This window comes from Meles meles, chromosome 19 (genome assembly GCF_922984935.1).
Source record: "Meles meles chromosome 19, mMelMel3.1 paternal haplotype, whole genome shotgun sequence".
NCBI classification, from domain to species: domain Eukaryota; kingdom Metazoa; phylum Chordata; class Mammalia; order Carnivora; family Mustelidae; genus Meles; species Meles meles.
In genome coordinates, this window is record NC_060084.1 from 56710213 (window position 1) to 56723494 (window position 13282).

The window sequence follows — 13282 nt, forward strand, 5'->3', positions numbered from 1 at the left end:
TTAGAGAATTTGATTTGGAATATTTGACTTCCCATCCCATCTTACAGCTAAATGTCTATCTATCCAGTATCTGTATCTAGATATATAGATAAGAATAGGTACAGGTATAAGACTTTCTTTCCCTACAGATGATGAATAGCTCCTGAGAAAATTCCTCTGCATTCTGGCATAAAGAAAATCCTCTGTGTGAGAGTATATGTCTTTCTGATGAAGCCAAGTGTATATACTTAGTCCCTGAATTCCAGAGAGGGCACATGGGTCCATAACAGGCAAGGACATGTGGCTTTTGACTAATGGTCCAATGAAGACGAATCTCTGTCTGTATGGCACCATCTGACACTCTGTCCCAGGCCCCTCCATGTGGGCTCTGGTTTAAAGAAGGATTTAAGCCCCAATAGACATCAGTTGAGGAAAACACTCACTTCTCAATAGGAAACATAAGCAGTAAGATTGGTCGCCTCTCAGGCCCCACCCAAGAGCTATCCAGAACTTAGTTCTTGGGAAGGAACCATTATTTGTGGGGCAATAGATGGAGAAATTCTCTGACCAGAGACTCTGACCTCATACTTCCTGCTGATCTATCTTACTGTCTACAAAGATCTCTCATTCTGCAAATGTACACCAACAAGAGACTAACTGGGCTGAGGCTGTTTCAGAATAATGGACCCCAGAGACACCATCCTTCTCTGTCTTGGTGAGTCCTCAAAAGCAAGTGGGTCCAGGGGAAGGGGGGAGCCCCAAAACAGTCAATGTCCCTCTTACTATGAGGGCTCAGAAGATTCTAACCTCCATATTGGAGAGTTGACCTTTGCCCGGCTATCTATAACTGTGTCTGCCTAAATCCAAGTAACATATGGGATGTATTCAACCCATGTAATGCTGTCTAGAGATCCATGAGGGGTACAGAATTCCTATAGATGAGAGCCTTAGGGCCTGGAATCTGGAAGATAAAACTAAAAGATGAGCTTCAAAACGATGCTTGCTGTGGAAGAAAAAAATTACACCCTGCATGTCATTAAGCAGGGTGACTTGAAATAAATATAGAAACCAGAGAACTGATCTTTCATGAATCTCTCTCTTCCAGTGCTCTGTCAGAGCCAGAAGATTTGGGCACAGGAAGGTAAGTGTTCTGCTAACTCTCTCCCAGCTACCTTATATCTTGGGACAGAAGGGTTAAGAGCAGTCAAAAACCCAAGCAAATTCCAATTTTATTCCCCATCCCAGCCATCTCTGCTGTGTTCCCCTCTCCAAACACATCATACTCAGACCTGGATTTAGTGTTTTCTTCCATTAGACTGTCTTCCCCAATATCAAAGATACATATTTAACTGACTGTTCACAACTGCAGGGGTGAGGAAGTTGGGAACCATTGGTGATTGCCCAATATCTGTCCCTGTGTCAGACCTGCTTGTTTTCACAATCTAATTCTCTCCACTCTAACCACTTTGCTTCATCTAATGGGATGTTACCTTAGTCCCACCCTCACAAGCTGTCTCTGTACTGGACACCAAGTAGCTCTCAAGTATGAGTGTATGTTGTCCCCTCCACTCCTGTCTTGTCCATCCGTGTCTTCTCTCTTCCAGCTCCTTCCAAAGACTGTAGACTGGATTACTTGAGTGTTTAAAGCACAGGTATCTTTATCTCCCTCCAACCCCTCAGGGGTCAAACTTCAGATAAATCTACTGACGTGACTGGTTCTCCCAAGTGCTGCCCGCACAAGTTGCATTTGCTCCCCCAACCCATCTTCTGCTCTCCCACTGAAACTCTGCTCCGCACCCATGCAGAACTTACTTTAATTTGTCCCTCACTTATTTGTACTTTATTAACCCTTCTCCCATCATCCCTTCTATCCACAATGCTCCAGATCTACCCATCCACATTGCCTAGTCAGCTGCTACTCATCAGCTGAACCCTTACACTATTATCAGACTTCCAAGATCTACATCTCTGAGCTGCAGACTGTGTGTCATGGCCTGTGATTATATACTTGTGTATTTTTTTTAAAAAATTAGTATCTGTTTTTCAACATTTCCTTAGCAATTTGGGGTCTCTTCTGATTCCATACAAATTTTAGGATTATTTGCTCCAGCTCTTTGAAAAATACCGGTGGAATTTTGATTTGAATGGCATTAAAAGTATAGTTTGCTCTAGGCAATATAGACATTTTAGCAATGTTTATTCTTCCAATCCAAGAGCATGGAACGGTCTTCCATCTTTTTGTGTCTTCTTCAATTTCTTTCATGAGTGTTCTGTAGTTCCTCGAGGACAGGTCCTTTACCTCTTTGGTTAGGTTTATTCCCAGGTATCTTATGGTTCTTGGTGCTATAGTAAATGGAATCGATTCTCCAATTTCCCTTTCTGTATTTTCATTGTTAGTGTATAAGAAAGCCACTGATTTCTGTACATTGACTTTGTATCCTGCCACGTTACTGAATTGCTGTATGAGTTCTAGTAGTTTGGGGGTGGAGTCTTTGGGGTTTTCCATATAAGAATCATGTCATCTGCAAAGAGAGAGTTTGACTTCTTCCTTGCCATTCTGGATACCTTTTATTTTTCTTTGTTGTCTGATTGCCATTGCTAGGACTTCTAATACTATGTTGAACAAGAGTGGTGAGAGTGGGCATCTTTGTCGTGTTCCTGATCTCAACGGGAAGGCTGCAAGCTTTTTCCCATTGAGGATGATATTTGCTGTGGGTCTTTCATAGATAGATTTTATGAAGTTCAGGAATGTTCCCTCTATCCCTATACTCTGAAGAGTTTTAATCAGAAATGGATGCTGGATTTTGTCAAATGCTTTTTCTGCATCAACTGAGCAAACCATGTGGTTCTTCTCTCTTCTCTTATTGATTTGTTCTATCACACTGATTGATTTGCGAATGTTGAACCACCCTTGCAACCCAGGGATGAATCCCACCTGGTCATGGTGGATAATCTTTTTAATGTGCTGCTGGATCCTGTTTGCTAGGATCTTGTTGAGAATCTTTGCATCCATGTTCATCAGTGATATTGGTCTGAAATTCTCCTTTTTGGTAGGGTCTTTGCCTGATTTGGGGATCAGGGTAATGCTGGCTTCATAAAAAGAGTCTGGAAGTTTTCCTTCTGCTTCAATTTTTTGGAACAGCTTCAGGAGAATTGGTGTTATTTCTTCTTTGAAAGTTTGGTAGAATTCCCCAGGGAATCCGTCAGGTCCTGGGCTCTTGTTTTTTGGGAGGTTTTTGATCACTGCTTCAATCTCGTTACTAGATATTGGTCTATTCAGGTTGTCAATTTCTTCCTGGTTCAATTTTGGGAGTTTGTAGTTTTCCAGGAATGCAGCCATTTCATGTAGGTTGCTTAGCTTATTGGCATATAACTGTTGGTAATAATTTCTGATGATTGTTTCTATTTCCTTGGTGTTAGTTGTGATCTATCCCTTTTCATTCATAATTTTATTAATTTGGGCTTTCTCTCTTTTCTTTTGGATTAGTGTGGCAAATGGTTTATCGATCTTATTGATTCTTTCAAAAAACCAGCTTCTAGTTTCATTGATACGTTCTACTGTATCTCTGGTTTCTACCTCATTGATCTCTGCTCTAATCTTGATTATTTCCCTTCTTGCGTGTGGAGCTGGTTTGATTTGTTGTTGATTCTCCAGTTCTTTCAGGTGTAGAGAGAGCTGGTGTATTCTGGATTTTTCAATGTTTTTGAGGGAGGCTTGGAGGGCTGTGTATTTCCCCCTTAGAACCGCCTTTGCTGTATTCCATAGGTTTTGGACCAAAGTGTCTTCATTCTCATTGGTTTCCATGAATTGTTTAAGTTCATCTTTGATCTCCTGGTTGATCCAAGCATTCTTAAGCAAGGTGGTCTTTAGCTTCCAGGTGTTTGAGTTCCTTCTGAACTTTTCCTTGTGATTGAGTTCCAGTTTCAAAGCATTGTGAACCATGAGAGACTATGGACTCTGAAACACAACCAGAGGGTTTTGAAGGGGTGGGGGGGGTGGGAGGTTGAGGAGCCAGGTGGTGGGTAATAGGGAGGGCACGTACTGCATGGAGCACTGGGTGTGGTGCAAAAACAATGAACACTGTTACACTGAAAATAAACAAATTTTAAAAATCCAAAAATAAATAAATAAATAAAAATAAATTCATCTATATTCCTACCTAAAAAAAAAAGAGTTAGAAAATGGAATATATACCTTTAATAAAGAAATAATCTTATCTTCTGAAAGAAAAATTAGTATCTGACATTTCCCGCATCATCATTCCCTTAAAGGTCTTACCCTAGTTGTGTAGATCAAGGTTTGTCAACCTCAGACCCATTGACATTTGGGGGCAGATAGTGCTTTGTTGGGAAGGAAGTCCTGTGCATTGTAAGATCCCTGGCCTTTACCCAGTAGATGCTAACAGTGCTTCCCATTCCAGTTCTGACAACCAAAAATGTCCCCAGGCAATGCCAAATTGTCCCCTGGGAGGCAAAATTGCCCCTGATTGAGAACCATTGGTTTAGGTCATGATACTAAATGAACACTGTGTCTGCATTAATGGAGGCATCGCTCCATATACTTTGGAAGAAAAAAAGCACAGTTGTATGGGTGAATGAATAACACTGAATAACAGGAAATCCTGCACTTTTTGGTAAATACGGTCAACACCTTCCGTGGCCACAGGGAGTAGGTTGGTCGTCCTTGATGGCAATCCTCCTGAGCATGGCAGAGTCTTTCCTCCTTCACAGAGCTGCAGTTGGGCACATCACTATTAAGTCTAAAATAGATGATACACCTCAATAAAGGAACCAGCAGGTTGTGAGTTGTTGAGGAGGATTTCCATGACAACAAAACACTACTCAGACTTTGTGGCAGACTCATGGTTGCTAGGGGAGGGGCTGTGGGAAGAAAGAGTGGGAAGTGACCTCTTAGTGTGTACAAAATCTCCTCTGGGGTGATAAAAATGCAACAAGGTAGAGGTGATGGTTGGACAACATTGTGAATGAACTAAATGCCACCAAATCATACTCTTTAAAAATGATTCATTATACACTATGTGAATTTTACCTCAGAAAGAAAATTAACATGAAAAGGGAGAAGTTTGTTTCCTCAAAAGACAAAACCAAATTATCATATGACCCACCAGTTCCATTCCTATGTATATAACCAAAGGAATTGAAAGTAGGGACTCCCATAGATTCCTGTACACCAGTGCTCAGATCAGCATTATTCACCACAGCCAAAGACGGAAACAACCCAGTTATCCATTGGCCTGTGTGGATAATCAAAATGTGGTCTACACAGACAATGGAATGTTATTCAGCCATTCAAACAAGGGTATTCTGACAAATGCCACAACATTTGTGAACCTTATTCAGGATATTATGCTCAGTGAAATACACCAGACATGGAAAGACAAATATTGTATTATTCCACTGATATGGAGTACCTTGAAAGTAGAAAGTAGATCAGCTATTACTGGTGGTTGAAGAAAGAGGGAGTGGGGAGTTTCTGCTTAATGATTATAGAGGTTCTGTCTGGAGTCATGAAAAATTCTGAAAATAGAAGTCATGTTTTCACAATAAAATAAATGTAATTAATGTCATTGAACTGTTCACTTAAAAAAATGGTTAAAATGGGGGGTTGGGTTCGTGCCTGGCTGGCTTAGTCAGTAGAGCATGTGATTCTCAATCTCAGTCAGGAGTTCAAGCCCCACGTTGGGTGTAGTGCTTACCTAAAAAAAAAAAAAAAAAAAGTTGAAATAGTGAATTTTACATTATATATATTTTACTACATTTAGAAAATACCCCAAAACTGGAAGTGATTATGCTGAGTGAAATAAGTCAAGCAGAGAGAGTCAAGTATCATATGGTTTCACTTATTTGTGGAGCATCACAAATGACATGGAGGACATTGGGAGATGGAGAGGAGAAGGAAGTTGAGGGAAATTGGAAGGGGAGGTGAACCATAAGAGACTATGGACTCTGAAAAACAACCTGAGGGTTTTGAAGGGGCGGGGGTGGGAGGTTGGGGGAACCAGGTGGTGGGTAATAGGGAGGGCACGTACTGCATTGCATGGAGCACTGGGTGTTGTGCAAAAACAATGAATAGTGTTATGCTGAAAATAAATAAATAAATTTGGAAAAAAAAGGCAAAAAAAAAAAAAGAAAAGAAAATACCCCCCCCAAAAAAAAGATTTTAAAAAGGAAAGAATTACAGGGTCCTTCACACCTTAATTTGTATTCTGCCCACAGATAGGGAAAGAAGTATGGTTTTCCACAGCAGACCCCCTGAGTCTGGGCTCTATTTTCTTCTAGGGGATTTTCCTATTCCTGTCATATCTGCCACGCCTGGTTCTATGATTCCGTGGAATGAGTCTGTGAAGATCCTGTGTTGGGGGACTCCTGAGTCTTACTTGTACCAATTGGAAATCCTGAGAAACTCCACATTCAAGGTGGTGGAGAAGAAACTGGGATTTCAGAATGAGGCTGAATTCCTCATTAAACACGTGAATCCAAACACTGCAGGGCATTATCAGTGCCAGTACAGGAAACGGGACCACTGGTCAGAACACAGTAAAGCCTTGGAGCTGGTGGTGACAGGTGAGGACACACCCAGGGTCTCCGGTCCTCGGGTGTTTTTTCTTTCTTATTTTTTCATAGTCTTGACTTTTGAACAGGTTTTCAGGTTTCCGAAAAAATTGAGAAGATTGGACAGAGCAGCCCCATATACCTATTACCCACTCTCCCCTTTTGTTGACATTCTGTTGGTATGGCACTTTTCTTACCATTAATGAACCACTCTAGATAGCTTAGCATGTGCCAGAGTGCACAGTTTATTTAGGTTTCCTTAATAAGGATGGGTGATGGAGAATGGCATGAAGGAGGCATGAAGGAGGGTGCCTGATGTGATGGGCACTGGGTGTGGTAGGCAACTGATGAATTATTGATCAGTACATCTGAAACTAATTATGTAGTATATGTTGGCCAATTGAATTTATTTTTTTCAGCATAACAGTGTTCACTACTTTTGCACCACACCCAGTGTTCCATGTAATACATGCCCTCACTAATACCCACCACCTGGTTCCCCCAACCTCCCACCCCCCACCCCTTCTAGACCCTCAGATTGTTCTTCAGAGTCCATAGTCTCTCATGGCTCACCTCCCCTTCCAATTTCCCTCAACTCCCTTCTCCTCTCCATCTCCCCATGTCCTCCATGTTATTTGTTATGCTCCACAAATAAGTGAAACCATATGATAATTGAGGCCAATTGAATTTAAATAAAAATTTAAAAGAGTTCCATACACACAATGGAATATCACTCAGCCACCAGAAAGGATGAATACCCAACTATTGCATCAACATGGATGGGACTGGAGGAGATTATGCTGAGTGAAAAAAGTCAAGCAGAGAAAGTCAATTATCATACGGTTTCCCTTACTTGTGGAGCATAAGGAATAGCCTGGAGGACATTAGGAGAAGAAAGGGGAAAATGAAGGAGGGGTGGGGAATCAGAGAGGAAGATGAACCATGGGAGACTATGGACTCCAGGAAACAAACTGAAGGTTTTAGAGGGAAGGGGTTCGGGGATGGGTGAGCCTGGTAATAGGTATTGAGGAGGGCACATGTTGTGATGAGCACTGGGTGTTATATACAAACAATGAATCATGGAACACTACATCAAGAACTAATGATGTACTGTATGGTGACTAACGTAACATAATGTAGTTCATTCATTAAAATAAAATGTAAAAAAGATTTTCTTAGCTTTTACGCAGCATCCTTCATCTGCTCTAGGATCCCATCCCACACTGCATGCAGTCCTCATATCTCCTTGGGCTCCTCTTGGCTGTGGCAGCTTTGAGGAAGGCTGGTGAGGCACTTCATAGGATGCCCCACCATTGGAAGTTGTCTGATGTTTCTCGCGTGGTGAGACAGGGGTCCTGGGCATCTTGGAGGAAGACCACAGAAGCACAGTGCCGTTTTCACCACATCACATTATGGTACACACCATACACATGAACACAGCTGTTGGTGCTGAGTCTGAGCACCTGGCTGAGACAGAACGTGCAGGTCTCTCTCCCTGACCCTTCCTGTATGGGAAGAAATCAGTAAAGGCAGCCTGTGCCTAAGGAGGGGGAAGTTATGCTCCTTGGACAAGTCCAGCCCTAGATGTTAAGCTCTCTGTCCTCAGGGTGGCTTGACCCTGTGTTTCTAGAAGAGTTTTTTTCTAGAAGTGTTCATTCTGAATTTCCCGGCCTTTTTACCCGCTAACATTCTTTTTACACAATGTTGCCTCTCTCAGCCTCTGACGCAGCTCCTCAAACTCTTTGGATACTATCCCCCACTTTCCTCAAATATGGCTTGTGGTATTGGGATTTATAATAATAAATATATATATTTGGTCTTTGCTCCTGTTCTGGCACAGGGCTCTTAAATCCCTTGGGATCTCCTGAATGATTAAGAACGGTAAAGATGTTTTGACATTCCTAACAAACCCCTTCCTACCATAGTTAAGGTTATGTTAATGAGGTGACTTTTGGACACCTCATTTTGGACAGAGGCTGGTTGCCAGGAGAACCATTCATGTAACTACAGTGTTAGAACTTTCTGTCCCACCCACCCCCACCTCAAGGGAGCAGGGAGAGGCTGGAGGTTGAATCAATGGCTAATGGCTAAAGATTTAATCAATCATACCTAGGTAATGAAGCCTCCATAAGAACCCAAAAGCTCAGGGTTCAGAGAGCTTCCAGGTTGGTTAGCACATGGTGGAGCATGGTTAGCACGTGGTAGAGCAGCGCACCTGAAGAGGGCACCCGGACTTATGCATCCCTACCATCTGGCTGTCCCTGATTGTATCCTTTACAACAAGCCAGGGATCTAGCGAGTAAGCTGATTTCCTGAGCCTGTGAGAAGTTCTGGCAAATCAAATGAACCCAAAGAAGGCATTGTGGGAACTTTTGATTTACAGCCATTCTGTCAGGACCACAGGTGACACAGGGGGCTTGTGATTGGCGTCTGAAGTGGGAGCATTCTCAGGACTGAGCCCTTAACCTGCAGGATCTGATGTTGTCTCCAGATAGATAGTGTCAGAATTAAGTTGAATTATGGGATGTCCTTTGGGTGTCTCAGGATTTTCTTGGTGGTGTGGGGAGGGGGGGACACCATATGCTGTACTTGGAACAGAATCACATGGGTCTTATGGCTCTAGAAATAAGATCTCTATCTCTTGAAGATGGCATCTCATCCAAGCCCCAGAGGCTGCTTGTTTGCTCAGCTCTGTCTGCAATAATTTGGGACAGAGTATGGGTCCTGGGGTAGGGAAATGGGATGTTCCCAGCTCCCATTCCTTTGGGTCAGGGACCGTGAGCATGTTCCCTTCTCTTACCATGGCTCCAATAGGAGTGGTGGGTATAACGGGGAAAGGAAGAAAAATCTTGCTAAGAGCTCACTCTCTTCTTTTTCAGGCTTCTACAATAAACCCTTCCTCACTGCTGACCAGGGTACCTTGGTGATGCTAGGGAAGAATATCTCCCTGCAGTGCAGTTCAACACACATCGCATTTGATAGATTTTCACTGACCAAGGAAGGAGGAGCTGCCCTGTCACAGAACCAAACTGGGGGACGCCAAGGCGACTTCATTCTAGGTCCTGTGAACCAAAGCTTCTCAGGGAACTACAGGTGCTATGGTTGGTACAGTGGAAGCCCTTATGTGTGGTCAGCCCCCAGTGATGCCCTGAGGCTTGAGGTCACAGGTAGGTGCACCCCAGCCCAGCCCTGTGTCCTCCTTTCCCGGGGCCTTGGCCTCGGGCAGGAATACAAAGAGAATCACTGAGAAAGAACAGTGGAGCAGTAGAGACTGTGAAGAGAGAAAGACTTTAACCCACACCCCATTAGATTTTCACATCATCTCCTAGTGCTCTCCAGATGGTGCCCTTTATTTTTTTTCTTTGCCTTTTTTTTTTATTATGTTCTGTTAGTCACCATACAGTACATCATTAGTATTTGAGGCAGTACCCATTGTATGCCTATAACACCCAGTGCTCCATGCAATCCATGCCCTCCTTAATACCCATCACCAGGCTCACACATCCCTTCACTCCCCTCCCTTCTAAAACCCTCAGTTTGTTTTCCAGAGTCCACAGTATCTCATGGTTCATCTCCCACATGGTCTGTTGAGAATGGAGCAGCCAAAGTTCAGAATCATGTTAAGGGGTATTGTTGAATGGACGGGACTGGAAGAGATTATGCTGAGTGAAATAAGTCAAGCAGAGAGAGTCAAGTATCATATGGTCTCACTTATTTGTGGAGCATAACAAAGAACACGGAGGACATGGGGAGATGGAGAGGAGAGGGAGATGAGGGAAACTGGAAGGGGAGAGGAACCATGAGAGACTATGGACTCTGAAAAACAACCAGAGGGTTTTGGGAGGTTGAGGAACCAGGTGGTGGGTAATAGGGAGGGCACGTACTGCATGGAGCACTGGGTGTGGTGCAAAAACAATGAACACTGTTATGCTGAAAATAAATAAATAAAAAAAATGTTTTAAAGGGGGTATTGTTGAGACAATAGACCTCAGACAGAACTTCAAAGACTAACCCATCTCTCTTCACATCCTTAGTTGCATCTGGAAACCCTTAAACTGACCTTCTGTACTAGAGTCTGCTCTGAGTGATTGGCTGGAAACTTATGGCTCATGGGAAGAACTCTAAAAACTCTAACATGAGCCCCATTATTACAGTGGTTGCAACCCTCTACTAAGCAGAAGACAAGTTACAGAAAAAGAAAGCAACTGCAGACTGCTGAGCAGGTCAACCACATTCATCTCTTGTGCCCACCTTGTCCAGTCACTCTACAAGCTGAGCACGTATAATGGTCATGGCACTGTAAGATCATACAGGCTAGAGTGCTCTTTTCATTTAACAGTGCATGGATAATTGGGCATCAATGGAGGAGGAGTGAATTTATTAGCCTTTTTCTTTTTTTTTCCCCTTTTTATTAATTTTTTCAGCGTAACAGTATTCATTCTTTTTGCACAACACCCAGTGCTCCATGCAAAACGTGCCCTCCCCATCACCCACCACCTGTTCCCCCAACCTCCCACCCCTGACCCTTCAAAACCCTCAGGTTGTTTTTCAGAGTCCATAGTCTCTTATGGTTCGCCTCCCCTCCCCAATGTCCATAGCCCGCTCCCCCTCTCCCAATCCCATCTCCCCCCAGCAACCCCCTCTTAATCTCATAGCCTTTTTCTTTAGAGCAGATAGTCATTGTATCTTGTCTTAGAGATCATCCATCCCAGTGTCTGGATAATACTAGCCTGTATTATCCTCTCAAACTCAAAATAAGTAGGAACTAATTTGAAATTCCAAATCCATTTGAAATTACTTTCTGAATTTTAACAAGAGAGTTACTATGATTTCTGAGCATTGTCATTTCACAGTATTTTATTACATCTTTGAGAGAAACATGGGCCCAGAAAGTCCATATAACAAATGAAGAATTTTTTTTAAAGATTCAGAGAACAGCAATGTCTAGTGAACAATCACACAATAGTGGAGATGCAATTTACCTAAGAGTATCTGAAAATTTTCTCTGAGCTACTTCCCAGATATCAACAGTGCTGTATCCTTTGTCATGTATGAAAGAGGAACACAGGTTGTTATGTGGGGTGAAGAAAGTGTCGAGGAAAAAATTTAGCCTTCCAAGTGTATGGAGGTGTTGCAAGGATATGACTAGACTTTGAGTGAAATGAAGAGGGAATGAAAAGCAAACACAACATCCCCTAAGCACCTCATTTCCCATTCACAAGACTCCTTTGACCCAGGTTCAAAGATTAGGTATGGCGCTTGTGAATGCATGATCTCATTGAAGAGGGGTTCTGACTGTAATGATGTACCATATGGTGACTAACATAACACAATAAAAAAAATTTAAAAAATAAAATAAATAGGGAAATGAGCTCCTTTTCAGGGCTTCTGGGTTGGGATAAAATGGAACGTGACCAATGATTGCTATCTCCTTTGAATTGCATCTGCAGATATAATGAAACAAGATTACACAATGGGAAATTTGATCCGAGTGAGTGTGGCAGTGCTGGTCCTTGTGGCTCTCTTGGCCATACTGGTTGAAAATTGGCACAGCCATCAGACTCTAAACAAGGAAGACAGACCAGATTTTCCTGAGCTGAGCTGGAGTAAACAGAAATGCCAGACATGCGGACCTTTGGACAAACCCCTAACAGCCACAAGGTAGACACGTATCACTGAATTAGAAATGAGTCAGCACTTCTGGAGTCCTGCAGAGCTACTGGGAGAACAAAAGAGAAAAAGAGGCACTAACAATTTTGGATCCATTTTCAAACCAATGGTATTTTCTTATACATATCTGATACAGTTGTACACCACCTTTCTAGACGCTGGTGATAAAATTCTTGGTATAGTCTTGGCTTAACTCATTCCTGTGATAAAAATCATGCAGTGCATTCTCAGTTCTCATTGCTGACTGTTTTTCTCCCAGCCTCTACAGAAGGTCTGGCTCAAAATTTCACTCTGTCTTGAATTTATCAGCAAAACTAGATCTCCTCACCACCTTCTAGGTAAGACCTTAACACTTAGAATTCCATAAATTATTAACGCTACTAATTAATTATTAATAATGTCCTTTCGACATACCATATATTCCATGACATGTATGCTGCTAGTTTTCCCTACACCGACATTTGTGTATTAACACATGCTTTCCCCATAGTTAAGAGGACTCTCCTGTTCTTTTGAAACTAACATTTCTTTTTTTTCTTTTTATTTATTTGTTTAAAATAAATTAATTAACATATAGTGTATCATTAGTTTCAAAGGTAAAGTTCAGTGATTCACCAGTTGCATATAATACCCAGTGCTGATTATATCAAGTACCCTCCTTAATGCCCATCATCCAGTTACCCCATTCCCCCACCCATGGCTTCTCCTCCAGCAACCTTAAGTTTGTTTCTTATAGTTAAGAGTCTCTATGGTTTGTCTCCCTCTCTGATTTTGTCTTATTTTATTTTTCCTTCCCGTCTCCTGTGTTTATCTGTTTTGTATCTTAAATTCCACATATGAGTGAAGTCATATGATATTTGTCTTTCTCTAACTTATTTCGCTTAGTATAATATCCTCTAGTTCCATCCACATCATTGCAAATAGCAAGATTTCATTCTTTTTGATGGCTGAGTAATATTCCTTTGTGTATATGAAACATATCAAAATGTCTCTTGCCTCCAGTGCAAAGTCAATAGACTTGTGAAAACAACCCAAACAAGTATCTCCTCCGGGAATTTTC

At 42.1% G+C, this 13282-nt stretch overlaps 1 protein-coding gene across 1 annotated transcript; it reads left to right on the forward strand.

Annotated features, from left to right (window-relative positions):
• The first annotated feature begins 571 nt into the window (after nt 1-571).
• FCAR (Fc alpha receptor) lies at nt 572-12841 on the forward strand. The gene is given in 6 exon segments (XM_045987294.1): nt 572-694; nt 1085-1120; nt 6280-6564; nt 9432-9719; nt 12003-12176; nt 12179-12841. Coding segments are annotated over 6 exon segments (870 nt in total). The 5' UTR covers nt 572-660; the 3' UTR covers nt 12232-12841.
• Nucleotides 12842-13282: the final 441 nt, after the last annotated feature.